General features: G+C 49.1%; 1 protein-coding gene across 1 annotated transcript in view; it reads left to right on the plus strand.

Annotated features, from left to right (window-relative positions):
- The window catches only part of AHCYL2 (adenosylhomocysteinase like 2), a gene marked incomplete at its 5' end in the record, with an annotated part of 105,728 nt that overhangs the window by 75,961 nt on the left and 4,273 nt on the right, over positions 1-25,494 (plus strand). Inside the window, 9 exons of the mRNA XM_082007478.1 lie at positions 5,724-5,867; positions 6,564-6,664; positions 7,306-7,408; positions 8,334-8,428; positions 16,963-17,069; positions 18,878-18,994; positions 22,588-22,651; positions 23,745-23,833; positions 25,341-25,411. Of these exons, the coding sequence (XP_081863604.1) occupies positions 5,724-5,867; positions 6,564-6,664; positions 7,306-7,408; positions 8,334-8,428; positions 16,963-17,069; positions 18,878-18,994; positions 22,588-22,651; positions 23,745-23,833; positions 25,341-25,411 (891 nt within the window). The remainder of the gene's footprint in view (positions 1-5,723; positions 5,868-6,563; positions 6,665-7,305; positions 7,409-8,333; positions 8,429-16,962; positions 17,070-18,877; positions 18,995-22,587; positions 22,652-23,744; positions 23,834-25,340; positions 25,412-25,494) is intronic.

Consider the following 25,494-nt stretch of genomic DNA (forward strand, 5'->3'; position numbering starts at 1 on the left):
CGCCCAAGGACACGCAGTGGTGTTTAACAGCGTCTGCTATTGCAAACCAGGGAAAGGCACCGACCTGACGGCTCGGCTTGGGAGTCGAGGGCATGTTTTGGCGTTGCACTGGGCCAATTGCTTAAATTTTTGTAACTGTTCTTTCCCTTTCTGCAAAACTCAGATAATTGTTATCTGCTTGAACAAAGACTTTGGGGGATCAGCTGGTTTATATTCGAATACTAAAGCGCTCAGCATTGTGTATTACGCACCGCATACGTGTTACGCGGGCGCTGAAATGAGATTAGAACGGTAATATCTTTAATTAAAGGCGATTGACTTCATCCTCACGCGGTTTCATAACTTTCAAAGGTTGTGCAGAAAAAAAGAGTTTGTCTTTTTAGTTGGGCTGTAACAGGGGCAGTTTGCCCCTTTTTTGCCCGTAACGATGCCAGTACTACAGATGTGATTGGATTCTCATCTAAAATATTAGCAAAGGTAAACTTTAGTAAATTTAGGCTCTGGCTTGGCCTTTGTTGGGTTAGGACATGGCTGCAGGTGTCTCCTTTTCCCCCCAACATTTTTCCATTGGATAACAGTGCCTGAGACCCGCTCCTGTTTTCATGTCATTCTCTTTGAAATAACAGTTTATGTTAAAATGCTCCACAGCTCTCTGGAATGCCAAACCCATGATTCATTAATCAACTTCTGGGTGATCTGAGATTATATTTAGGAGCCTGTCTATCCCTTCAGTTAATTGGCTATTTCTAGATTACAGGTGCTAGGAATCCTTTCCTTTCTGTATTTGTTTTTCATTTTGCAGGAAAGGGAGGACAAAATTTACTATTTCGCTATTATACTACACTAACAGTATTCATTTAAGTACCGTAGTGCTATATGCACTGTCATATGGTATACATATGTAACAGTAAAGAACATATGAAAACCTGGCTACCATCTAGGCCGGCTTTTTTTCTTTAAAAAAATTACTTTCAGCCTCCGGAACCAAGATCTATGGTTTTAAAGAAACCTCTGCACAGATTAGCCATCTTCAAGGCGATAATCCTCCTTTAACTAATTAATCCTTCTGGGGTCCTTGGTAGACAAGAGCTTGGTATTATATAAGATGCTCTTTTGTTATTGAGCCAGGTTGCTGGTCCTTCCAGGGCTGCTGTGGGATTGCGCACGCGAATTCAGAAATATATCGCTGTCAGCGTGGTGTTCGCAGGGTCGGACTTGCCTGTCGCACCCCGCTGAGGATGGAGTCTTTGCAGAGAAATGTCAGCAATGCGTAATTCTCCTCCGTAAGCGGATTACGACCCGAGCGGGTCTTGGGGAGCCTGGCACACCGACAGCGGCAGCGCTAAGCCTTTTCCCTTGGGATCGTTCAAGTGCTTCGCGCAAGCCAGAAGAGAAAGTAATCAGCTTGCTGGGTGCTGCAGGAAAGACAAAGCCATGGCCATGCTGGGGGGAAGGGTTTAACTCCTTTCTTTGGGTTTTCAGACTCACAGAACAGTTTGGGCTGGAAGGGACCTTTAAGGCCATCTAGTCCCACCCCTGCCGGGAGCAGGGACATCTTCAACCAGAGCATGTTGCTCAGAGCCCCGTCCAGCCTGACCTGGGATGTTCCCAGGGATGGGGCATCCACCACCTCTCTGGGCAACCTGGGACAGGGTTTCACCACCCTCACTGGGAAACATTTCTTCCTTATACCTAGTCTAACTCTGCCCTCTTTTAGTTTAAAACCATCACCTCTTGTCCTGTCACTACAGGCCCTGCTAAAAAGTCCATCCCCATCTCTCTCCTCAGCCCCTCTCAGCCCTGGCAGCTGCAGGAAGGTCTCCCCGGAGCTCCTCTGCTCCAGGCTGAACCCCCCCAGCTCTCCCAGCCTGTCCTCCCAGCAGAGCTGTTCCAGCCCTCGGAGCGTTGCTGGGGCCTCCTCTGGCCCCGCTCCAGCAGGTCCGTGTCTCTCCTGTGCCGAGGGCTCCAGAGCTGGACGCAGCACTGCAGGGGGGTCTCCCCAGAGCGGGGCAGAGGGGCAGAATCCCCTCTCTCGCCCTGCTGGCCACGCGGCTTTGGGTGCAGCCCAGGACACGGTTGGCCTCTGGGCTGCGAGCGCACATTGCCGGCTCATGTCCGGCTTTTCACCCACCAGTGCCCCCAAGTCCTTCACCATGGGGCTGCTCTCCATCCCTTCACCCCCAGCCTGTGCTGATACCGGGGGTTGCCCCGACCCAGGGGCAGGACCCTGCACTTGGCCTTGTTGAACCTTATGAGGTTCACATGGGCCCATTCCTCGAGCTTGTCCAGGTCCCTCTGGATGGCATCCTGTCCCTCAGGCATGTCAACCACACCACTCAGCTTGGTGTCATCTGCAAACTTGCTGAGGTGCCCTCGATCCCACTGTCTGTGTCATTGATGAAGATATTTATCCTGGTTTCAGCTGGGATACACTTAATTTTCTTCATAGACACTCGTATGAGGCTGTGTTTTGGATTTGGGATGAAAATAATGTTGATAACGCACTGATGTTTTCAGTTGCTGCTGAGCAGTCAAGGCCTGTTGAGCTTCTCGTGCTGCCCTGCCAGCGAGGAGGCTGGGGGTGCGCAGGAGGTTGGGGGGGCATGGCCAGGGCGCCTGGCCCGAGCCAGCTGAGGGGATACTCCATACCATACGACGTCATACTCAGCGTATAAAGCTGGGGGAGGAAGGAAGTGGGGGACGTTCAGACTTATGGTGTTTGTCTTCCCAAGTCACCACTATGCGTGATGCAGCCCTGCTCTCCTGGAGATGGCTGAACACCCGCCTGCCCATGGGGAGTGGGGAATGGATTCCTTGTTCTGCTCTGCTTGCGTGCGCGGCTTTTGCTTTACTTGTTACACTGTCTTTATCTCGACCCATGTGTTTCCTCACTTTTACTCTTCCAGTTCTCTCCCCCCATGCCACCGGGGGGGAGTGAGCGAGTGGCTCTGTGGGGCTTTGTTGCTGGCTGGGGTTAAACCACACCAGTCCTTTTTGGCACCCAATGTGGGCCAGACCCCTGAGGGACACTACTTGTCACCAATCTCCATCGGGACATCGAGCCATTGACCACCACCCTCTGGATGCGACCATCCAACCACTTCCTCATCCACCAAACAGTCCACCCACCTGGTGTTTTCTGGCGTGAAAATGTTACCAGAGCTATTGAAATGCTGGGTAGAGGGGTGGTTTGCCTTTACTCCAAGTTCTCTGAGGGGGCTTTCAGTATCAATCTTCACTTGAGGTCTGGATGTTTCTTGAAAACTGCAGCTTTTTGGGAGTGCTGGTAGGTGGTGGTAAGACCATGGGTTCGGCCATGCCATTCTTCCTATGACACTGTATAAGAAGTGCTCACCCTTTCTGCTTCCAAATTCCTTTGGCTCAGAATTGGGGTAGAAAGTTGGGAAATGGCCTCAAGTTGTGCCAGGGGAGGTTTAGACTGGATATTAGGAAAAATTTCTTTACGGAGAGTGTAGTCAAGCATTGGAACAGGCTGCCCAGGGAGGTGGTGGAGTCACCATCACTGGAGATGTTAAAAAAACGTGTAGACATGGCACTTGGGGACATGGTTTAGTGGGCATGGTGGTGTTGGGTTGATGGTTGGACTTGATGATCTTAAAGGTCTTTTCCAACCTTAATGATTCTGTGACTCTGTGAATCTGTACCTACTGTTGGGTAGTACATCTCCCTTGGGTGTTTGGTGTAGATCATTCCCTCCTGGAGACTGTGCCTGGGAGAGAAGGTAGCTCATGCTCGCAGTGACACATCACCCAAAGCCAGTAGCTGTTGAGTTTGACTATGCAATGTTTCCTAGGTAAAGATTCAACCAATTCTTTTCTGCTGTCACAAAAGAGAGCGCTCATCTTTGTACGTGTTGCCTTCACACATGCACATCGTTTGCTAGCGATGCATAATACTGGCCAACTCCACTGAGGCTGTCGTGGATGGTGCTGTTCTACAAAGGTGGTCATCTTCTGCTGTAACACATCATTTGGTGCCACGTCTCACGTTCATTTTAGAAGGACCGCACGATCTGGAAAGTAAAGACTTGGAGTAAAACTTCAGGGCAATTTCATGAGGAATGGGGGATGACCATGTGGATGAGGCTTTTGAATTGGGTGCCAAAGTGCGGCTCCTGCCAGAGAGGAGGAGAAGAAGGAGAAAGAGGTGATGGTGGTGGTAGTGGTAAGGGTGGTATGAGGAGCCCAGCTGGACCCAGAGCCCCACGCTCCAGGTGCTTTGTCTCTGGAAAGGGGAGGAAAGAGGAGTGATGCTTTCTGGTTCATCTCCAAGCCTTATGTGTTGCTTTGACTGCTGATGCCAGTCCTAGAAGATGAAAGAGGTCTGGTCTCCCACATGGGGGGCATATTCCAGAGGAAAACATGGCACAAATAGTCTCTTCAGCTGATCCTGATAAGCTGGAAGCAGAAGTGGTGGCTAATTCATCGTGGCTCAAATCAAAAATGGACTGTACATGTGATTTTAGTAATCAAAATAAAAGGGAAGGGGGATTCCTAACTCCATGAAAAGCTCTTCAGTAAATCTCCGTGTGCCTGCCATGGACTAGTTGCCTAAGCAGAAGTTTGGAAGGCATTGATAGGAAGGGAAGACAGTTACTGACAGCAACTGTAAGTAATGTCATGTCCTCGTGCTCATCCACGCCCGGTGCCCATATATTGTCTTGAACAAGAAGCATAATCTGATTCTGTGAGACCGTATGTTTGCTGTCCCCTGTAGGCTCCTTGCTACGGAGAGAAATGGTACCATCTTTTTTCCTCTTCTCTTACCAAAAGAGCAAGGGAGAGGAGGAGTTAAAGAAGATCCAGAAAGGCAAAATATTAAATACATCTCCAAGTGTCTGTTATTTAAGGTACAAAAGAAGGGGAAGATGCAAGGGCTGGATTGAGCTGTCTGTAGATGTACAGAGATGTTGGTCGGAAGGAATCACCAAGGTCTTCTTGCCCCCGTGCCCACTCAGAGCAGGACATTGCCAGCACAGGACCAGGTGAGCCATGACTCTAACCAGTTCCTGAAGTCCTCCAAGGATGGAGACCCACCACCTCTGCGGGTAACCTGTGGCAATGTTGCGTTGTCCTCCTGATGAAGATGTTTCTTCTTACCATCCCACGTGAGCCTCCCAGGCAGCAGCTTGTGGCCACTGCCCTTATTGAGGAATGCTGAAATTGAGCAAATCCACGACCTCGAAATACCACCACGACTGAATAATAATAATAAACTATCAGGCTCTTCCATGCCGTTGTTTAAAATTAAATAGGGTCTTGTATCTATCCTGTCTTAAATTGCAACTCCCAATGTTTTGCAAGCACTGAAAACATTAATAGGCATTTTTATTGGCTATTTTAGAACTGTAAAGGCTTAACATTTGGGAAGAGAGGTGGGAGAAGGCCACAGAGGAGCTGCGAAGCATGAGGAGATGAGCCCACCGGGGACACGGACAGTGCTCGAGCTAATTCTCTCTGGTGTGGTGTTACTGTAGAGGTAGATGAGGGCGAGGAGGTCACTGCAGGTAAAAGCTGACTGTGGGGAAATGGTCATTGTAAGGAGAAGAGGAGATCCCGGGTGAGGATGGAAGCTGTTGGCACGTGCACATGGAGAAGCACGTTCATGGACACATCCAGCAGATCATCTGCACCCTTCTACTGCAGGTGGTTTGGCTTTAGGGAGTATTTTGTTCTGTTTCTGACCTCCTTTTCTTCCTCCAGCTGCCTCCTACACAGACAGCTCTGATGATGAGACCTCCCCCCGAGACAAGCAGCAGAAGAACTCCAAAGGCAGCAGCGATTTCTGTGTGAAAAACATAAAGCAGGCAGAATTTGGGCGCCGAGAGATTGAAATTGCTGAACAAGGTAAATGGGGCACGTTCCTCAAGCTCTACGTTGTCCTAGGCTGTCTTGTGGGGTTCTTCCTTCCCCCAAATCTTCTTCTTGCAAGGTTCAGTATATCGGTGGTTTCTTGACACTGTTCCTGTTAGAGAGGGAAAACTTTTATGGGATTTTGTGGGCTGGAAAGGAGTTACAGGGTTATGCTGTGTAGCTCCAACCAACCGACTACTGAGGTAGTTGGTTGACTGACTCTATAGTCAAATGCATTTTGTTAAAATCAGTAGAAGGGATGAAATCCATCAAATAAATTAGAGAACTTTGGCTTAGCATGATTGTCTCCAAAACCCCATGGCAAAGGCGATGCAGTGTTTAGGTAGTGGGAGGGATACTGGGGAGGCTGATCAGAGCAGCGCGTCCCAAGTCCTTCGCAGTCTGGAGCAGATTTTCCTCCAGCCTCACCTGGGCATTCGCAGGTAGAAATTTGAAAATGTGATGATGCTATAGCCTAAATAGTAGGGAAAGACCCGGGTTCTTTTCATCTGTGCCATGACTTATCTGATCCCTGCTCTCAAGGTTTTTGCTTTTTTTTGAAGCTGCCACGGCTCTACAAGTTCAGAAGTGTACCAGATAGCAGGGCAAAAGTGATGCCAGCTCTTTCTTCTTGTGCTCATCCCTCTTTCCATCGCGTTGATGCACTTCTTTTTTCATTTTGCCTTTCAGAAATGCCTGCGCTGATGGCTTTGAGGAAGAGAGCTCAGGGAGAGAAGCCACTGGCCGGGGCCAAGATCGTGGGCTGCACGCACATTACAGCGCAGACAGCTGTAAGACCCCATCAGTAAACTCCAGACAGGGATTTTCCACTGCTTAGCCTCCAAAACAGACCCCGAGCCGTTAATACAGAGATGCAGTCTCTGATTCCAGCACCATACACCAAGTAAAGAGATAATGGTCGATTTTATGAACATTTCTAGATAAACGGAGCCTGTGCTTCAAGGTGACGCGATGTGCGTGTCTGTAAGGCATTGCTTGAGGAGTGATAATGAAGGAATTTGAATTATCTGTATGGTATCAGTGGTGGTCAGTGATCAGGGCAGTTGTGCAATCCAAGAGCTGTGATTTCTCCTCCAAACGTGGGGCAGGAGTGCTTTCTCCTAACTAGATTTGGGACCTTGCTGAGTGAAATCTGCATGTGTGTATATATATATTTATATACATCCACACACACATATATGCTCCCGATAGAATATACCTTGAAGTTCTTATTTACCTCATCCATTTTAAATTGTAAAAAAAAAAAAGTAATTCCAAAATTGTTGTCTGTGCAACTCTCTAACGACCCTGATGCTGCTTAAAACCAGCTTCAGATGTCCCCCAGCAACTTTCCCATAAACAGCAAATAAAAATCCCCGTTGTGTATTGCTCTTTGCGTTGGTCTTTCTGATTTCTTTTTGTTTAAATCCAGGTCCTAATGGAGACTCTTGGTGCGTTGGGTGCGCAGTGCCGATGGGCTGCGTGCAACATCTACTCTACTCTTAATGAAGTGGCTGCTGCCCTTGCTGAGAGCGGTAGGAAACTTCACCCTCTTTGCTCTTTCTAGTTTTAAAAAGATTTCTTATGGTCCCATCATATTTAGCTCATTTACCATTCTTTTGGTTTTTTTCCTTCACTCTTTTCCATTTAGAATAAACCTCTAGGAGGTAAACAGCACAAGCTCAATCCCTTCCATTGGTCTGAAAATCTCAGAATGATTTTTCTCTGGAGTATAAAAGTACGTAGCACAGCTGACGATGGCACGCATTATTAGGCGTCAGGGCTGTGTGAACCTGAAAGTTACTTTGCTAAAAGAAACTAAGCTGAATTTGATTTCAGTTCTATAAACTTGTCATAACTTTGGCTAAAAGGGGTGAAAGAGAGAATTCTGGGGCGACATAATTCACAGAACAGAAGCTGTCCCTCTGGCTGCTCAACTGATTTGCCTTAATCCAAGCACTGTTTTACCTGGGTAAGGCCAGGGAGTTTACCGTGAGAGCTGGGAGACCCAAAAGAAGCCAAACCCACCGGCTTTCCTGTTACCTGGTCTTCCTCGCTGAAGCTGAATGATAATTGCTCATGAGTCAGGATACATTCAAGTAAATTTGTGGCTAACGTGCCTAACAGGAAGATAGGGCATCTAACTCGCAGTGAAAGCTTGACTTTGCAAATAAATGTTATCATTGAGAGTGTGTTGCCCGCTTCTCTGGTGGCTAGAGCTTTTTCTTGGGGGAGACGAAGAAATTAAGGCTAAAGTTGACTCCCCTCTGCTGCCTTCAGTACGTGTCTCCAATGTATATCTCTGAAGCTTCTTCTAGAAGGTAGATGTTGAAACATCAGGCTGGAAGCAAGACGGCAGCGGTGTTGGGAGCCCGCTTCATCATGCGTGGATGTAGGGAGAGCCGATCCCCACGGGATTTGCTAAGGCTGTGTTAGCACCCGTCTCCCTCTCTGTGCCAGGGTTCCCCGTCTTCGCCTGGAAGGGAGAATCCGAAGACGACTTCTGGTGGTGCATCGATCGCTGTGTCAACGTGGAAGGATGGCAGCCCAACATGGTGAGATGGGGCCAACTGTAAAACGCTCGGCGCGTGTTGAAGCATGGGTAGCTCTCATCTAGAGAGAAGGAAGAGGATTTAGTGCTGGTCTGTGTTTTGCTCCTGAAGTTAGACCTGACTTAGCAGTTAAGGCTTGGTGCTAACACAGCGCTTACCTTCAAAGTGCTTTACAATTAACTGCGCAATGCGGGACGTTAACTTATCTCAGCCTCACAGGTGTGAAGTCAGGGAGAAGGTGGGTTAACTGACTTCCGCGTGGCTGTCCACGGATGTAGGTCATGCCTACTGAGCAAAGTATTTTTAAACTATTTTCTAAATAAGCACGGCTGTGTTCGTGCAAAGCTTATAGGCTACTTAGTTTGGTTCCAGAGTAGCTTGCTGCATTTTAAACCAAACTGATTTAATCTAGCCAGTTAAAAAAATGACTCAAAATCAGTATGTTCTGAAAAGGGGTAGCATCCGTTTTATTATATTTGATTAAATTCACAGCTTCGGTTGATGTGGTTTTTCTTACCTAGGCAAGGCTTCTGTTTCAGAACAAAAATAACTGTATGAACACAAAACCCAGTTCCATACTTTGCTGGTTTATTCTGCCCTTGTTTGTAGGGAAAACAGAGAACCCTGCACTAGGTGAGCAGAATAATTTACAGCTGTCAAATGGGCTGTTTTCATCATGCTTCCCAACAGGTTTTCAGCCCTGAAGCTTATGATCTAAATTAGACAAAAAGTAATCAAAGGTGGAAGGTTGGCGTGTTTCTGTACTGTTTGTTTGCCAATATCAGCTCGTTTGAGGTGGGTTTTTTGTCCCTTCCAGCCTACACCTGCTCACTTCCTCGCTGTCGCCTTTAAAAAGAATTGTGAATGTCAAAAAATCCACCCCCAAGCTATGAGTCTGAATCTAGACATGATAGCTGCTTTCTTCTTCTTTTTGAGGAATGATTTCCCATTGAAAATGCCAGTAATTGAAGAAGTCGACGTACCAGAATATGCGTTTTATGCTTTCCCAGGATCTCTTCAGACCCCTTGATTCTGCGACGTGTCTTTATCCATCAGTGTATTTTCAGACCCGCTTCTGGAGCACAGAAATAATTGCTGGGGAGCACCAAATGCCTTGGATCTAGCAGTTCCCAAAGATTTGCATGCCTGAGTTTGGAGGTCCACGTTTTTAGAGACAAGAAATAGGACGCTGGACACTGAGCGAAGAACAGCTGTGGAAAGGATCTTCTTCATACGGTTATTTCAGAAGAGAGGAGCTGGCAAACGTGGCCAAAGCAGCAAGGTGAAACGTGCCTCTCCAGTCTGTCCAGTCTCAAGGCTGAAGTGAGATGGACCTACTCTGGTCCCTGTGCTGATGGCAACTTTTTAGAGCGTGCATCGTATTTTTTCTCTCCTGTTGAGACTGAGAATTTCCCCCTATATCCTGAATCAGGGAGATATGTCCCCACGTTGTAGGACTGAGCCTGAGCTACTGCTCCTGGCAGCCCATGACCTTTGTATAAACCTAAATCTAACCTCTTCTCATAGAATCATAGGATGGGTTGGGTTGGGTTGGGAGGGACCTTAAAGGTTGTCTAGTCCAACCCCCCTGCCATGAGCAGGGACATCTTCAACTAGAGCAGGTTGCTCAGAGCCCCGTCCAGCCTGACCTTGAACACTTCCAAGCTGATGGCATCCACAGCTTCTCTGGGCAACCTGTTCCAATATCTCACAACCTCCACAGTGAAGAATTGTCTCTTCTCTTGTCTTCCCATCAACAAAATACCAATGACACCTTTCAGCGTCGGTGATGATTATCGGTGCCCGTACAGTGCTTTGAAGATGTCCTGTGCAGGGCTACACGCCACGGTGTGATCAGATGGGAAATTCTCTCTCTGGGAAAAGTGATTTAGTAACATGCCTATCTTTGTCCCACATGAGGTCATCAATTTGGACTCTTAGAGTAATTCAGAGCATAAGTATCCAACTTGTACTTGTTGATCCAAGATGAAAGTAGCATGGAAACACGTCTCCATTCCCAGGCTTCTACATCTTTAAGCTCGGTAAGGAAAAGGACAACCTCTATTTCTACTTAAGAGAAAGTAAAATGAGTCAAAGTAGCTGCAGTAAGCCATGTTGACTTAATATCAGGACTTGAAATACACCCCAGGAGTCCTGTTTAGCATTGCTTCGCTGGCCCCCACCAGTCCTGTGCCCACATAGGCGCTGCAAGGCGTGATGGAGCTGACTTTGTATGTCCCGTGCAAATAAATAGGGATGTCTTACAGTCCGAAAATCTGAATAGTCAATGTTTGGGCTTCTGTGTGGTGCTAATCTGTGGGAATAGTTGGCCACAAATACTGAGAGTCTCCAAAAAAAAGACACATTGGGTTTTCTGATGGGACTAGCAGGCCTTTAGAGGGGTGCTCTGGCTGGACAGGAATGGTTCAGAGGGTTTTTTTTTGAAAAATACTGAATCTGCAGGGCTGAGGGTTTGGTTTCCTTTGCAGCATAAAGTGATCTAGGACCACGTTGCTGCCGGGGGATTTTGATGCCACCTCACCTCCGACCATGCCTCCCTGCCATCCCCTTGCATTTTCACCAGCCATTTTCTGTAGTGAGTTATTTTCAACCATGTTGTTGAGCTGATCCTAGCTAATTTTAATCACAGAATCACAGAATCACAGAATCACTAAGGTTGGAAAGGACCTTCAAGATCATCAAGTCCAACCGTCGACCCAACACCACCATGCCCCCTAAACCACGTCCTGAAGCGCCACATCCACGTGTTTTTTGAACACCTCCAGTGATGGTGACTCCACCACCTCCCTGGGCAGCCTGTGCCAATGCTTGACCACCCTCTCGGTGAAGAAATTTTTCCTAATCTCCAATCTAAACCTCCCCTGGTGCAACTTAAGGCCATTTCCTCTCGTCCTATCGCTGGTTACTTGGGAGAAGGGACCAACCCCCACCTCACCACAAGCCCCTTTCAGGTAGTTGTGGAGAGCGATGAGGGCTCCCCTCAGCCTCCTCTTCTCCAGACTGAACAACCCCAGTTCCCTCAGCCGCTCCTCATCAGACTTGTGCTCCAGACACCTCCCCAGCTCCGTTGCCCTTCTCTGGACACGCTCCAGCACCTCAACGTCCTTCCTGTAGTGAGGGGCCCAACACTGAACACAGGATTCGAGGTGCAGCCTCACCAGCGCTGAGTACAGGGGCACGATCCCTGCCCTGCTCCTGCTGGCCACACTAGTGCTGATACAGGCCAGGATGCTGTTGGCCTTCTTGGCCACCTGGGCACACTGCCGGCTCATGTTCAGCCGGCTGTCGACCAGCACCCCCAGGTCATTTTCCACCAGGCAGCTCTCCAGCCGCTCCTCCCCAAGCCTGTAGCGTTGCATGGGGTTGTTGTGGCCAAAGTTCAGGACCCTGCACTTGGCCTTATTAAACCTCACACAGTTGACCTCGGCCCTTGGATCCAGCCTGTCCAGATCCCTCTGCAGAGCCCTCCTGCCCTCCAGCAGATCAACATTCCCACCCAGCTTGGTGTCATCTGCAGACTTACTGAGGGAGCACTCGATCCCCTCATCCAGATCATCAATAAAGATATTGAACAAGACCAGCCCCAGAACCAAGCCCTGGGGAACACCACTCGTGACCGGCCGCCAGCCGGATTTAATGCCATTCACCACAACTCTCTGGGCTCGGCCATCCAGCCAGTTCCTCACCCAGCGAAGAGTAAACCTGTCCAAGCCACGAGCCTCCAATTTCTCCAGGACAATGCCGTGGGAGACGCTGCCAAAGGCTTTACTAAAGCCCAGGTAGACAACATCCACAGCCTTTCCCTCATCCACTAGGCGGGTCACCTGGTCATAGAAGGAGATCAGGCTGGTCAAGCAGGACCTGCCTTTCATGAACCCGTGCTGGCTGGGCCTGATCCCTTGGTTGTGCTGCACATGCCCTGTGAGCACTCTCAAGACCAACCGCTCCATCATCTTCCCCGGTACGGAGGTCAGGCTGACAGGCCTGTAGTTCCCAGGATCCTCCTTCCGGCCTTTCTTGTAGACGGGCGTCACATTGGCAAGCCTCCAGTCGTCTGGGACCTCCCCTGTTAACCACGACTGCTGATAAATGATGGAGAGTGGCTTGGCAAGCTCCTTCGCCAGCTCTCTCAGTACTCTCGGGTGGATCCCATCCGGCCCCATAGACTTGTGGGTGTCCAGGTGGCTTAACAGGTCCTTGACTGCTTCCTCCTGGATTATGGGCGGGTTATTGTGTTCTCCATCCCCATCTTCCAGCTCAGGGGGCTGAATACCCTGCGGATACCTGGACTGGCTATTAAAGACTGAGGCAAAGAAGGCATTAAGTACCTCAGCCTTGTCCTCGTCCTTGGAGACAATGTTCCCCGCCATATCCAGTAAGGGATGGAGATTCTCCTTGCCTCTCTTTTTGTTGTTAATATATTTGTAGAAGCATTTTTTGTTATCCTTTACAACTGTGGCCAGACTGAGCTCTAGCTGGGCTTTTGCCTTTCTAATTTTGTCCCTGCTTGACCTAACGAGATCCTTGTACTCTTCGTGAGTTGCCGGCCCCTTCTTCCAGAGGTGATAAACTCTCCTCTTTTCCCTGAGTCCCAGCAAAATCTCCCTGTTCAGCCAGGCCGGTTGCCTTCCCCGCCAGCTCTTCTTACGGCACATGGGGACCGCCTGCTCCTGCGCCTTTGAGATTCCTTCTTGAAGGCTGTCCAGCCTTCCTGGTCCCCTTTGTCCTTCAGGACTGTCTCCCAAGGGACTCTCTCAACCAGTGACCTGAACAGGCCAAAGTCTGCCCTCCGGAAGTCCATGATAGCAGTTTTGCTGACCCCTCTCCTTACTTCACTCACAACTGAGAATTCCATCATGTCGTGGTCGCTAAGCCCAAGACGGCCTCCGACCATCACATCTCCCACCAGTCCTGCTCTGTAAACAGCAGGTCCAGTGAGGCACCTCCCCTGGTGGGCTCACTCACGAGCTGCGTCAGGAGGTTATCCTCCACACACTCCAGGAACCTCCCAGACTGTTTCCTCTCTGCCGTGTTATACTTCCAGCAGATGGCCGGTAGGTTGAAGTCCCCCACAAGAACAAGGGCCAGCGAATGCGAGACCTCCGCCAGTCGCTTATAGAATGTCTCATCCGTCTCTTCGTCCTGGTTGGGTGGTCTGTAACAGACTCCCAGCAGGATATCTGCCTCATTGGCCTTCCCCCTCATCCTTACCCATAAGCACTCGACTTGGTCTTCACAATCATTGATTTCTATGCAATCAAAACACTCCCTAACATACAGAGCCACCCCACCGCCTCTCCTTCCTTGCCTATCCCTCCGGAAGAGCTTATAGCCATCCACTACAGTCTTGTTCTTGGTGAGATCAGCCCCACGGTATTGGTTGTTGCCCCAACAGAGTCGGAGGGGGGACAGGACGAGACATTTGGTGGCAGTGGGGTCTTAGATGGGTTTAAAGAGGTTGTAAAATGTCACCTTGAGACACCAGTTTCTTTCGTGGAAGAGCTGGAGATTTTCTGCTGGAGAAGACATGAAATAGGAGGACTGAGGGAGTGAGAAGTCACAGCCCTTCTGCGCAGACAGCAACGTGAAATTGGTTACCTGGAGAGAAAAGCACTGAGAGAGAAACACCCAGCAAGGGGATACGGATACACCAAATCAGTCAAAATCATAAAAATTCAGGATGAGTACTGCTGTGGAGGAGCAGGACTAGATATCAACTGATGCTTGGGTCAGAGGATGGTCCCACCTCCAAAGAGAGAAACGTCTCCACAGGCACAGGGTGATAGGGAGATGTTTTTTACAGGCACGACTGCTCCAGCACGCTCTGCTCCGAGATGAAAGTGCCAAAATCAAGAGGGAGGTTGATGAACTGCGTCCGGGAGCGTTGGTTTGCGGATCAAGCCTCTCGGTGGGTGTCGGGCAGCAGCAGCTCCGAGACGCAGAGCAAGGCTCACATCGATGACGGCTGGTTTTCTGTACGAAAAATTCTTTGCACATCCAATGAAAGCCTTTTTCCCCGAAAAAATCTGCCTGGGAAGAATTGGAATGAAGTGAGATAACCTATGTGAAGCTGAGAAAACTGCAGGAGTATGGGGTACATAACCGTGGGCTTTGCTGCTGTTGGACATTTGGGGCTGCTACACAAAGGTGACCTTCCATCAAAAACCAGTTCCTCCATTGGATGGTTGGTTGTGGGTTTTTTATCTCCTGCCCTCCTGGGAAAGAAGAAACTGCCAACCCCCAGAATTCTCTCTTAGAAAGAGGATTATGTGCCCTATTAAATGGGGATTAATGAAATGAAGACGTCCTGGGAGCCAGGCTGATGAATTCCTCCCTCAGCTGGCCCAGGAGAGCTTCTCAGCCCACTTAACCCTTACCTGCCCCTACTTCCCAGCCTGTGAAGGCGAGGTGGATCTGGGGGCTCCCTGGAGACTCAAGAGAGTTGGGTCGGTGTGGAAGATGCGTGCTGTGCTCTGGCAGGACACCATGTGCTTTCCAGACGTTCATGGAGGAACATCATTTGTCTTCAGTGGAAAAATCTGCAATCTAGAGAGAAAAGGGTTGTGATAGTACGTAGCGTTTCCAAGCAACTCTTTGCCCACGTCGTGTCGTGATAAAGCTCGGGAGCGTCGTCTTTGCGCCCGCAACGGGGCTCCCGTCGCAGGAGCGCAGTGGGGGTGTTAAGTTTTTCTTGGTGGCTGTAGATGCTGGTGGGAGAGCTGCGGCCGTGTGCGGCAGAGGGTCCCTGCCGGGCTCCACCGCCAGCCAGCGAGCAGACAGGCTTCTGCCCAGGTTCGACATTTGCATCTTAGGACACCAGTAGGTCAATAAGGGCAGTCGGAAGTCCGTGACTTTGGTGTAGGGAACGTGCAAAGAGGATGAGGATGATGCGGTCCGAAGTCTTTGACGTTGGTGTAGAGGACATGCAAAGACGAGGATGAGGATGATAATAGGGAATATTCAAAGAGGATGATGATGATGCAGTCAGAAATCTTTGATGTTGGTGTAGGGAACATGCAAAGAGAGTTAATAATAATAATAATAGTAATAATAATAGGCAATGTGCTGCCAGCCAGCTCAGCTAGCACAGGTCCTTGGCACTTCACCTACTGCCTGGTGAAATCTTCTCCCTGCTTTTTCTTGAGTCGGAGTCTAATGGGGGTTGCTGCACTTCCTACCTTGCTTGGGCACTGCATGGGCTACCTGAGGCCACCAGGGTGGCAGGAGGACTCGGGGAAATATATATTTTTGGTTTTTTTCTTTTTTTGTATCTTTTCTTCTTTCCCAGACACCTCTTTATGATGCCCCAGCGGGTCCCTCTTCGAAGCATTTAGAGCTCAGCACCCTCCTTGGCTACGGCCAGATGTTGAGATGTAGCAGGGAATGACCCGAGGTGGTTGGGACTGGGGCTACGTTCATGACGAGGAAAGTGTGTAGGGCACAAACAAAGAGTCTCTTAATAAACTCCGCTGACTACCATGAGCAGCGACATATTCTGTAATTATCAGAGGTTCTGTACTTGCAGAGCCTTGGCTTAAAGTCTTCAATTGTGCTGCTGACACATGTCAGCATGTCAGAAAAATACCTGAATAACATCAACCCATGCAAAGGCGTATCTGGAGGTACGTGTTGGACTTGTAGCAGGTCCTTACCAGGTCCTTACCAGGTCTTTCCATATGCTGGATGGTTATAACTCCAGCAGAGAATAGACAAGCTCTTCGACATGTCTTTTCACTGCCATTTTTAGATTTCTGTGATCAAATTGTTTTCATGTCTGTCCTTTCCACAGCACTTTTTCAAAGGGCACCTTTACTTGCTCATCTTTAACTTTTTTATTAAAGCAGTAAGTCTGGATTTCTCCACCACCCTGGAACGTGTCATTCGGAGGAAATGGGTGGTTCGAGAGACTCGTGATCTGATGAAGAAGAGTTTTGTGCTTCTGAGTTTGAGATTCAAAGCCAGATGAAGTGGGCAGAGACCCAAAGGTGTTGTCTAAAATAGATCCAGTATCTTTAATACACGGTGTTTTATGATGCAGTTGCATTATAAATGGCATTAGTGGCTCTGCACCCTCCTTCTCCATCCTCCTCCTTCTCCATCCTCTTCCTCCCTCCACCTTCTTCATCCTCCTCCCTCCTCCATTAGCAGTCATATTAGAGGAGCCGATGACTGCGTATGGTTCAAAGGTTTTTCCATCCGTGCCCCTGGAGATGGGGAGAGAGGAGCTTGCACAGCAGTTTTCCACATTTCCTCTGGTCTCATCGTAAACGTCACCGTCCGTCGTGTTTATCTGAACTTCTGCCTCTCCAGCACAATATCGATGAAGCAGCACTCCTGTGCTGAATGGTCAAGCGGCATAGTCTCACCTAAGCTGTCAAGATGTGGTATTTGAGATGCCAAAACGTGGGCTTGATTAGGAATGATTTGAGCGTGTGATTTATCCCTTGTACCTTTTTGGGGTCGGCAGGCCTTACTGGATCTTCAGAGTGGTGACTTTGTGGTTATTTTTATTACAGATCTTGGATGACGGAGGAGATTTGACTCATTGGATTTACAAGAAATATCCCAACATGTTTAAGAAGATCAAGGGGATAGTAGAGGAGAGCGTGACTGGTGTCCACAGGTAACGGGACAGGCTGGACTGTGAGCTCGGAGGTGTTTGGATAAAAGCATCTTCTGCCTCAGGGCACTGGTCCCAAAAGATCCCCAAGCTGCAAGATGCCACAGGCTCAGCTGAATATTGAGCCTCCTAATACGTGGTCTGTGACTTTCCTTCAGCGTGGGCTTGGCTTTCCCATAAGAGCTGTTTTAAATCTCTCATATAGTGAAAGCAGCAGAGGTGGAACCACTGCTCTGAATTTCAGACAAGGAGCAGAAGCACCTACTGACCATTGCGTGGGTGGAAAAAGCGCACAAGGTCTTGTTTTTCCACCTGTGAAACAGAGACAATGGTTATCTCGCCTCGTTTTGCAGATGGAAAAAGGAAGAGATGAGGGTGTTGCACAGGAAGGGCCGGGCTTTGGAGAAAGGCAAAAGCGTAGTCCTAAACTAAATCTATGGGAAGAAGTGAGATTTGGGAAGGGGAAATGAGTCTGTAGTTGGGGTGGGAGTCTGGAAAGGGAGAACCACAGAGATGCTGCCGTATGACTGAGTGACATCCATCGCTCTGCGGCAGAAGCAGAATTGTGGTGGCAGAGGTGGCTCCCGGGGTTAGGAGGGGTATCGGAGGTGCTTTTCCAGCAGAGATAATCGTATCGCAGGTCACAGAAAGTAGAGGACTGAAGAGAAGAGCAGCAGACTCTGTTTTTTTCTTTATTTTTGCAGGGAGAAAGGCTTGGCTGCAGCTCTTGGAGCTGGCTGAGAGTTTGGCCAGAGGTGCAGGCAGCCCTCGAAACAGGGAAACGAAATATTTGAAACAAGGAAGCGGCCGATTCAGGTTTGCAGCCAGTGGGGTCAAGAAAAGGACCTGATAATATTTTTAGCATCGGGAATCGTTCCCCATTTGGGCAAAAGCAATGTGCAAGAACAAAGCAGCGTTAAAAATTGCTCCCTGCGATCTCATGCCAGGAGCGAGGTTGCTTTCGGAGGTTGGGCGTATGGACGGATGCATGCGGGGAACGCGTGCCCCTTACCTCCAGGGGACAGACAACGTGGGAACTGAGGCTCCCCAGATGACAAAATGAGACTGGGGAGAAACCTGGAGGTGGTCTGTAGAGACTGACCAAGGGAGCAGGTTCTCCTTCCCAAGGCCTGGAGCAGGCAGGTGATTTTCAGGTTCTCTTCATAGCCGTAGTGTAGCATTTGGATGAATTTTTAGTGTTCTTGCTGCTGCCAGGCGTTCAGTCTGCTCTCAGAAGTGCAAGGTCAGGTTGGTGTCTTTCCCACCCTGGTGCTTCTTGTATGACATCTTGGTGATTACACTCCTACCGCTGCTCAAATGGATGTTTTGCTGCAGGTGTTGATCGTAGCAGCTTCACATTGAGTGAAGTGAGTGTTACTCTCCTGTGGCCGTTCCTACGTGTCTTGAGCTGTAAGAGCTTGAGAATCACAGGAGCTCTCGTCTTACGTTATCTGAAGGAGGATTTGGGGGCTTTGTCCTTTCTGAAGACATCAGAGGGTGGTTGTAATGTCAACAGTTATGGGGCACGTGGAGTCTAGAGCACCTTCTGATCTGCCGTTTGACGTTTTTATGCAATGCCTCTTGCCAGACTGGTAGTCCTTCAGTAGGGGAGGGAAACGGGTACAAACGTCTGTGGAAGGAAGAGTGCCATTTCTCCTCCCGACGTGAGGAGCTCCCATTGAGAGGTTATCTTTGACCCTCTGGACGGGTACTGCTTACTCCAGCAAAACAAGACCTCGAGAGCACACTACAGGAGGTTGTAGGGAAATATTTTTCCATTGATCATCTGTTTCTTCCCATGTTTGTAACAGGCTGTACCAGCTGTCCAAAGCGGGGAAGCTCTGCGTCCCAGCCATGAATGTCAACGACTCAGTCACAAAGCAGAAGTTTGACAACCTGTACTGCTGCAGAGAGTCCATCCTGGACGGGTACGTACATGGCCACCCAAACAGGGCCGTGTCCCTTGCTCAGGTCGTGTTGCACCCCACAGGGTGCTGCGTCCACGGGTCTGTTCTGCCTGCCTGTTTAGATCATTTTAGATCAACTGATGTGTCAGAGGTGAGCAAAGACCCTTTATTACCTCTGGGCCACCCTGTTTGTATCATAGATGGGAATCTGGAAAGCATTTTGAGACAGCGGCCATGTCTCTATGGGTCAGAAAGTCCCAAGACTTATTTGTACAATTGTATGTAAAGCTCTACAAACATAAGCACACCAGAAAGCAAACGTTTAATTTTGTGTTTGGAGGAGAACGATCTTGCAGCAAAGACCTTAGCATCTCCAGAAGTCTGGATTCAGTATTTTTAATCCAGCTACGTGTATGAACGGGGCACATCGTTTAAATTCTGCTTCTGTTCCTCTCTTTGTGGAAAGCGCATCTTCTCCCAGAGTGTCTGGAAGACACATCAGATATTTTATTAACCAAAGTGATATAAGGCACTTCTCAGTGCCCTTCATGGGAGCTCACTCAGTCTTTCTGCTCTCAGGGTGATGTTGCCCTTCCGTGTGTGTAGGTGACTCCCGTGCGTTTTCCCGTCACAGGGAGCGTGACTGGAGCTGTGTTCAAGCCCTGCAGCTTCTCGTACTCCCGTGTGAGGACTTCAGAAGGCCTCACACATGGCTACAATACTCCTTCCCGTCCCTCTTACCTTTGTGGCATTGGGTTCAAACCCGTCTGTGTCTGTTGCCTGTGTGTGAGTCAACCGGCTGCTTCATCGCAGTATTTTTTGCCTTTCTAGTTTCGTTTTTTTATCCTCTCCTGTGAATATACAATAAACCGAAAGAAAGAAAACAGAGGAGGTTGTGGTAGACCAAGACTTTATCCCGTAACAGTTGCGTGTCCAAAGCGTAAACCTGAGTCTGAGGATTAAACCTTGTCCTTCAGCTGAGCATAAATAAAAGAGGTGCAGAAGGCGGGGATGACGGAGCTGGTGACTGCTTTATCCAGCTCTCCCCAGCCTGGTCCTGCAGGATTTACAGCCACGTGCCATACGAGCAAGCAGAAGAGTGTTTACATCCCTCTGTGCTCCCCCCCCACCAAATCTCAGCAGGCAGCCCGTGGGACCGGGACCAGCTCTGCAGCATCCTGATGGTGCTGTACGTTTTAGGATTGGGTGGGAATCAGTCGCTGACGGATACGTGGGCACCGGGAACATGATGTATCTTCTGAGACTCTTGGTCCTGAGGTGCAGTGCAAAATACTTCAAGTTGTGATCTAGAGAGGGTGTAAATCTCAGTGAGCTTTTTTCCCTCTCTCTCTCTCTTTTTTTTCTTTATTTTGATGGAATTGGGTGTCCATGTCCCAACCACCCCCAACAACAAATTTTGTCAAAGCCAAGTGAGATTAGGACAAGTTTTATTCTTACCATTCAGCTGGGTGGACTGTGACATACTCCATCTGATAGTGGTCCCAGGAGACAAGTGAGCACAGAAGCAAGGACAAATTTGACTTTCCGGACTGGCATTCATGCTGATGAGATGACTACCAGGGAAAAGATTGCCTTCTCTGTGCCAGGTAGCTGTGGTGTGGAGGAGGAACCCTCCATGGAGAAGACAGCCTGCTTCAAGAGAAGAGACTTTTTCCTGTTGCTAACTTGGTATGGCTTAAAGTTTAAACAAGTCTCGAGATGTGTGGTTCTCGGTTCCTTGCCGATGTGGAAGTGTCTCCTGTTTAATCAAAGTCCATCTAGCAGTGTATTGGTGTTCAGCTGTGCTACTGCTGCCTTCAGTCTGGTAGCACCAGAGGTTCTCAGAGACCCAGTGTAGGCTTCCCTGTTGACGGCGGACTCTGCTCTGACATTTTTCTCCCAAATCTTTGTTGGATGTGGAGTAGGATGCCTCATTCACCACCTCGGCTTTGAAGAAGTCTTCCTGGTAGTGGTCATCTTGATCAGGAGAAGTGAAGAAGACTCATGTTTGTAAAACCCATGTGTCCAAATAGAGGGGCATGAAGATGATCTTTAAAATGTGTGCAAGTGCCATATGAGATAGCAAACCACCGAATATGCTTCTCTGGATGATCCACTGCACGTGCAGTTTCTTCCCCACATTTCTATCACACATTGTTCTAAAAGACTAAATTCTGGGCATCTTGTCAAGTTCAGCGGTGATGGTATCTGGCTCATCCCTGCCAAGATGTTTTATTACGTGAGTCAGAACCTGACACGGCAAACAACCCGTGGTTTCTTGCTCTTCCTGCCAGTCAAAACTAGAAAAGTTCAATCAAAGTCATCAGCTGGTCTCCAAAATACGTACAATCCGTGAAGCTGCGCTGTGGAGCAGCGTACTCCTGCATGCAGTGCGCCGCTGACTGGGCTTTGCTGGAAGCAATAATGGGAAAAAATGAGGGGGGGGAGACACTGGAACAGGTTGTCCAGAGAGGTGGTTGATGCCCCATCCCTGGGAACATCCCAGGTCAGGTTGGACGGGGCTCTGAGCAACCTGCTCTAGTTGCAGATGTCCCTGCTCATGGCAGGGGGGTTGGACTAGATGGCCTTGAAAGGTCCCTTCCCACCCAAAGTGTTCTGTGATTCTATGATTCCGTGAAAACATCTTGCTGAAGTAATTCTTCTAATTAAGTAGCCCTTCCTTCTTTATGACGGCCACGTCTCTGCTCTGTGGTCACAGGGTTCAAGACACACACGGCAGCCCCTGTCATGGGGGTCGTCTGCGCCGTGGAGAGTTGCCCCCAAATTTTGAGTGTCCCAGGACACAGCTTTTAGCTCCACGTTCCACGTGGAGCGGATGCTGTCAGTGGCTAAGAAACGTTAAGATCTTTTAAATCTTTATCTCGTCTTCAGTTGTGATGGATGGTGGACCTCATGGCGGGATAAGTTGGGATTTGAGTTAAGTCTGGCCCAGGCGTCTGAAATTGGGCCAAGGGAAATCTGAGCAGAGATGCAATTAAATCTGCTGTGGTTTTTATCTAAATTCTCTCAGAAATGTAAGGGAATTTCACCTTCCCTGCACTGCTAACCTATTTACTCGTGTGCTAAAAATAGCCTGTAATGTAGGACACTCTTAGGGAGAAACCAGAAGGAAACCGAGTGGAAGAGAGATGTTTATTTGTGGAAAGCACTGGGATTCTGGCAATAAATTACCACTTTCTTGCTCCTTCCGTAGTTATTTGTGGGGGTTATTTTGACTTTAAAAAAAAAAATGAAGTAAAAAATATTTTTGGAAAAGATTTTAAATATTGCTGGAGTACCAAAACAAAGAGATCCAACAACAACAACAAAAAAACCCACCAAAAAAAGGACCCAAACTCCACATCCTTCCTCTTTGTTGCTTTTCACTGGTAGCACCCACCCTTTCCAAAGGAAAAAGCCAGTTTTTAGGTGCCCTTCGGGTCTTCTCTGCACCCATAATTGCTGCGTGTCCTCAGGGATACAGGATACAACCGTGGTGTTTAGGAGGAGCAAGCTGCGGAGGACCACTGTCCTTCACGGCGGCGTCAGTGGTCTGATAAGTAATTATCTTACTGCTGGTCTTTAATTGTTGTTTTATTTTTCTTTTCGCTTAGCCTTAAGAGGACAACAGACATGATGTTTGGAGGAAAGCAAGTCGTGGTTTGTGGCTATGGGGAGGTAAGGGGTTCGTATTTCCCGTCGGGGTGCTCATGGCTTTATCCGACGGTGCTTTTCTGTCCTCGCGGCTTTTCTCTGCATCTGCAGGGCGTCTTCCAGCCGGGTTTGACAAAACTGAAGATTTTCTTGTTTTCCAGTATATTCCTTTAGTATTGAACAGGTACCAAACCTGAATCTTAAAATACATGAGTGTTAAGTATTCTGAGTATCTTTTTATATGAACATTTAAATATTCTGATATTATTATATTAATATTCTATTCATATAGGATATATATTCTAGATGTGTACTCTACGGTATATTATTTTTAATATAATATTAATCAGAGGCTGGGTTCTGCAGATGTCCTGCGCAGCCGCAGCGTTGCGTGCTGAAGCGTGGTCAAGAAAGATAAATTAATCTTGATTTACCCCTGTGCTTCCACCCCCAAACAGAGGAATCCTCTCTCGAGGCAAGACTGGGATACTCGCCCTTTGGCAGTTCTTGTCGGGACCAGTTAACTCCAGTTACGGTGGCCCGTGCTGTGGGTGCTGTACTGGGACTCTTTTTTTTTTCCCAAGGAGCTGAAATTGGACATATTTCTCACGTGCCGTTGCATTTTTTGGGAAACCTTGCTCATTTAGCTGTTCCCCTGAATTCCCCTGCGAGCTGCACTGTACGTGCTGCGTAGAGGTTAAAGCTCGTTAGCCCTCGGAGGTTAAATCATTAAGCTTCCTAAATAGAGTAAAGGTTACAAGAGACTCTTAGACCTTCCTGAGATAAGCGTAATCTCTCGTGGTGCTTTCTAGATACGGGGTGTTTGGGTGGGAAAAAGAACCCCTGGGGCCGAAATCAACAGCACACTCGCACCTTTTAGTATCTGTCTTAGCTAAGCTGGGCCTGGCTCAGGTCCTAGTTTACTCCAAATCCCGGAACTTCGCGCACCTGAAAACTTGAGCGCGTGCATCCGGAGCCGCTGAGGGGTGCGAAGGGCGCCGGGGGCTGCCGCAGCGGCGCGCGGGCTTGGCCATCCCCCGCAAGCTTCCCACCGCCGCGTTGGCCCTGGGCACCCCCGGCCCTCGGCGCCTCACTCTGCGCCCTGCTCCCTCCCCAGGTCGGCAAGGGCTGCTGCGCGGCGCTGAAGGCCATGGGCTCCATCGTGTACGTGACGGAGATCGATCCCATCTGCGCCCTCCAGGCCTGGTAAGCAGTCGCACCAAGCCCGGCTTCTTCGTTAGGCTTTTTTTTCCCCCGCCGGAAAACCACGAGCAGAGACTGCTCATCCCGAGAGGGATGCTGGTGAGGGGCTCCTGGCTTCTCGGCACCCGCGGAGGGACCCACAGCTCCCTCCTGCAGCCGGGAAAGGGTTCCTGCACCAAAGCATCACCCACTTTATCTGTGCCCCACGCGCCAGCTTGTGTGATCGCAACCACAGTGGCCGAGAGTTTAATGATGTGGCTTGAAAGAGTTTAATGATGTGGCTTGAAAGGACGTTAGGAGTGAACTGTGACCTTCGGAGAGCAAACTCGGGCTTTACCGTGCTGTGCACACACCTCACCCAAGGAATATTTTGGTTTCTGTGGCCACCTTTGCTTCACAAACCTCTCCTTGCTACCGGCGGGACCCGGAGGCAGGGCTGAAAGCCCACGGCTCTCCCCTCGCCCGGGCATGCTGCAGTTACACCCGACCTCCTTTCCTCCAGGTAAAGGTTGTTTTGGTGCAGAGACGCTGCTTCTGCATCCCAAAGTGCGAGATGGGACGTGGCTATGAAAGCAGAGTCCCAAAACCACCCGGACCCTTATCAAACCCGCAGCCTCCTCCTAACAGCAAGCTTTCAAAGGGCCACCGCGGTGACAAAACCAACGAGCCCTGCTTAATTAGCAGAGCTGATCAACTTCCGGTGTGCCACCTTCACAAGTGGCACATCCAGCACCCACACCCTTAGTGGTGTCGCTGGTTCCTGACCCTGCACGAGGCAACGCCGTGCAGCCCCTCTTGCAAGGGGTTTGCAGTGGGGGGAAAAAAACCCCCACCAGTAAATGGGACATACAGCAGAAACAAATTACCTTTTTTTTTTATAGTGGCTATGATTTTGCAGCTTGTGAGAGTCACAGAGCTTCGTTCTCGGGAGGACTGTCAACAAATCCTAAAAAAATCCTGCCCTTGTTACCCGGTGTGCTGGGTGCACCTTGCTTGGTGTAGTCAGGAAAGGCTTGCTGAGCGCTCAGCACTTCTAGAGATCCTGCAGGTGCCTAAATGTGGGTTGCAAAGTTAATGGCAGGCAGCTGTGGGTTTTGGGGTGGTTTGGGTTGTTTTTAAGATGATCTAAGTCCCTATCTGAAAGAATTCTGCAGCAGGAGGGTGTATCTGCATCTTCTGGATGTACTTTGCAGGAGTAGCAGCTTTAAAAAAGCCATCTTGATTGAAAATGGAGATTTGCAGATGTGGAGGCCTTGACAGAAAACGTGAAACCCCCCAAATCTCTTTTCACTTCCCCCCACAACAGTCCCAGATCCTCCAGGTTGACTCCAGAAACCCTCCCGATGGCGTGGGGTACATGGTCCTTCGCATGCTGCCTTGCTGTTTTCCGGTCTCTGGCATTAGAAAGTTAAAATGAGTATCTGAGAATCAGTTGATGGGGTGGGGGATTCCTATTTTTGGCTTGGTTTTGCTGCTTCTCAGACTACTTTTTCCCCCACTCGCCTCTTAGCATGGATGGATTCCGGCTCGTGAAACTCAATGAAGTCATCAGACAAGTTGACATCGTCATCACCTGCACAGGTACGCGGTCCCCCCGAGGCAGGAGGACGGGTTGTCAGGGGTGCGCACCCCATAATTAGGTCCATCTTTTTCCAAAGGAAAGG

Source organism: Phaethon aethereus, assembly GCF_964289735.1.
Source record: "Phaethon aethereus genome assembly, chromosome: 1".
Classification (NCBI taxonomy): domain Eukaryota; kingdom Metazoa; phylum Chordata; class Aves; order Phaethontiformes; family Phaethontidae; genus Phaethon; species Phaethon aethereus.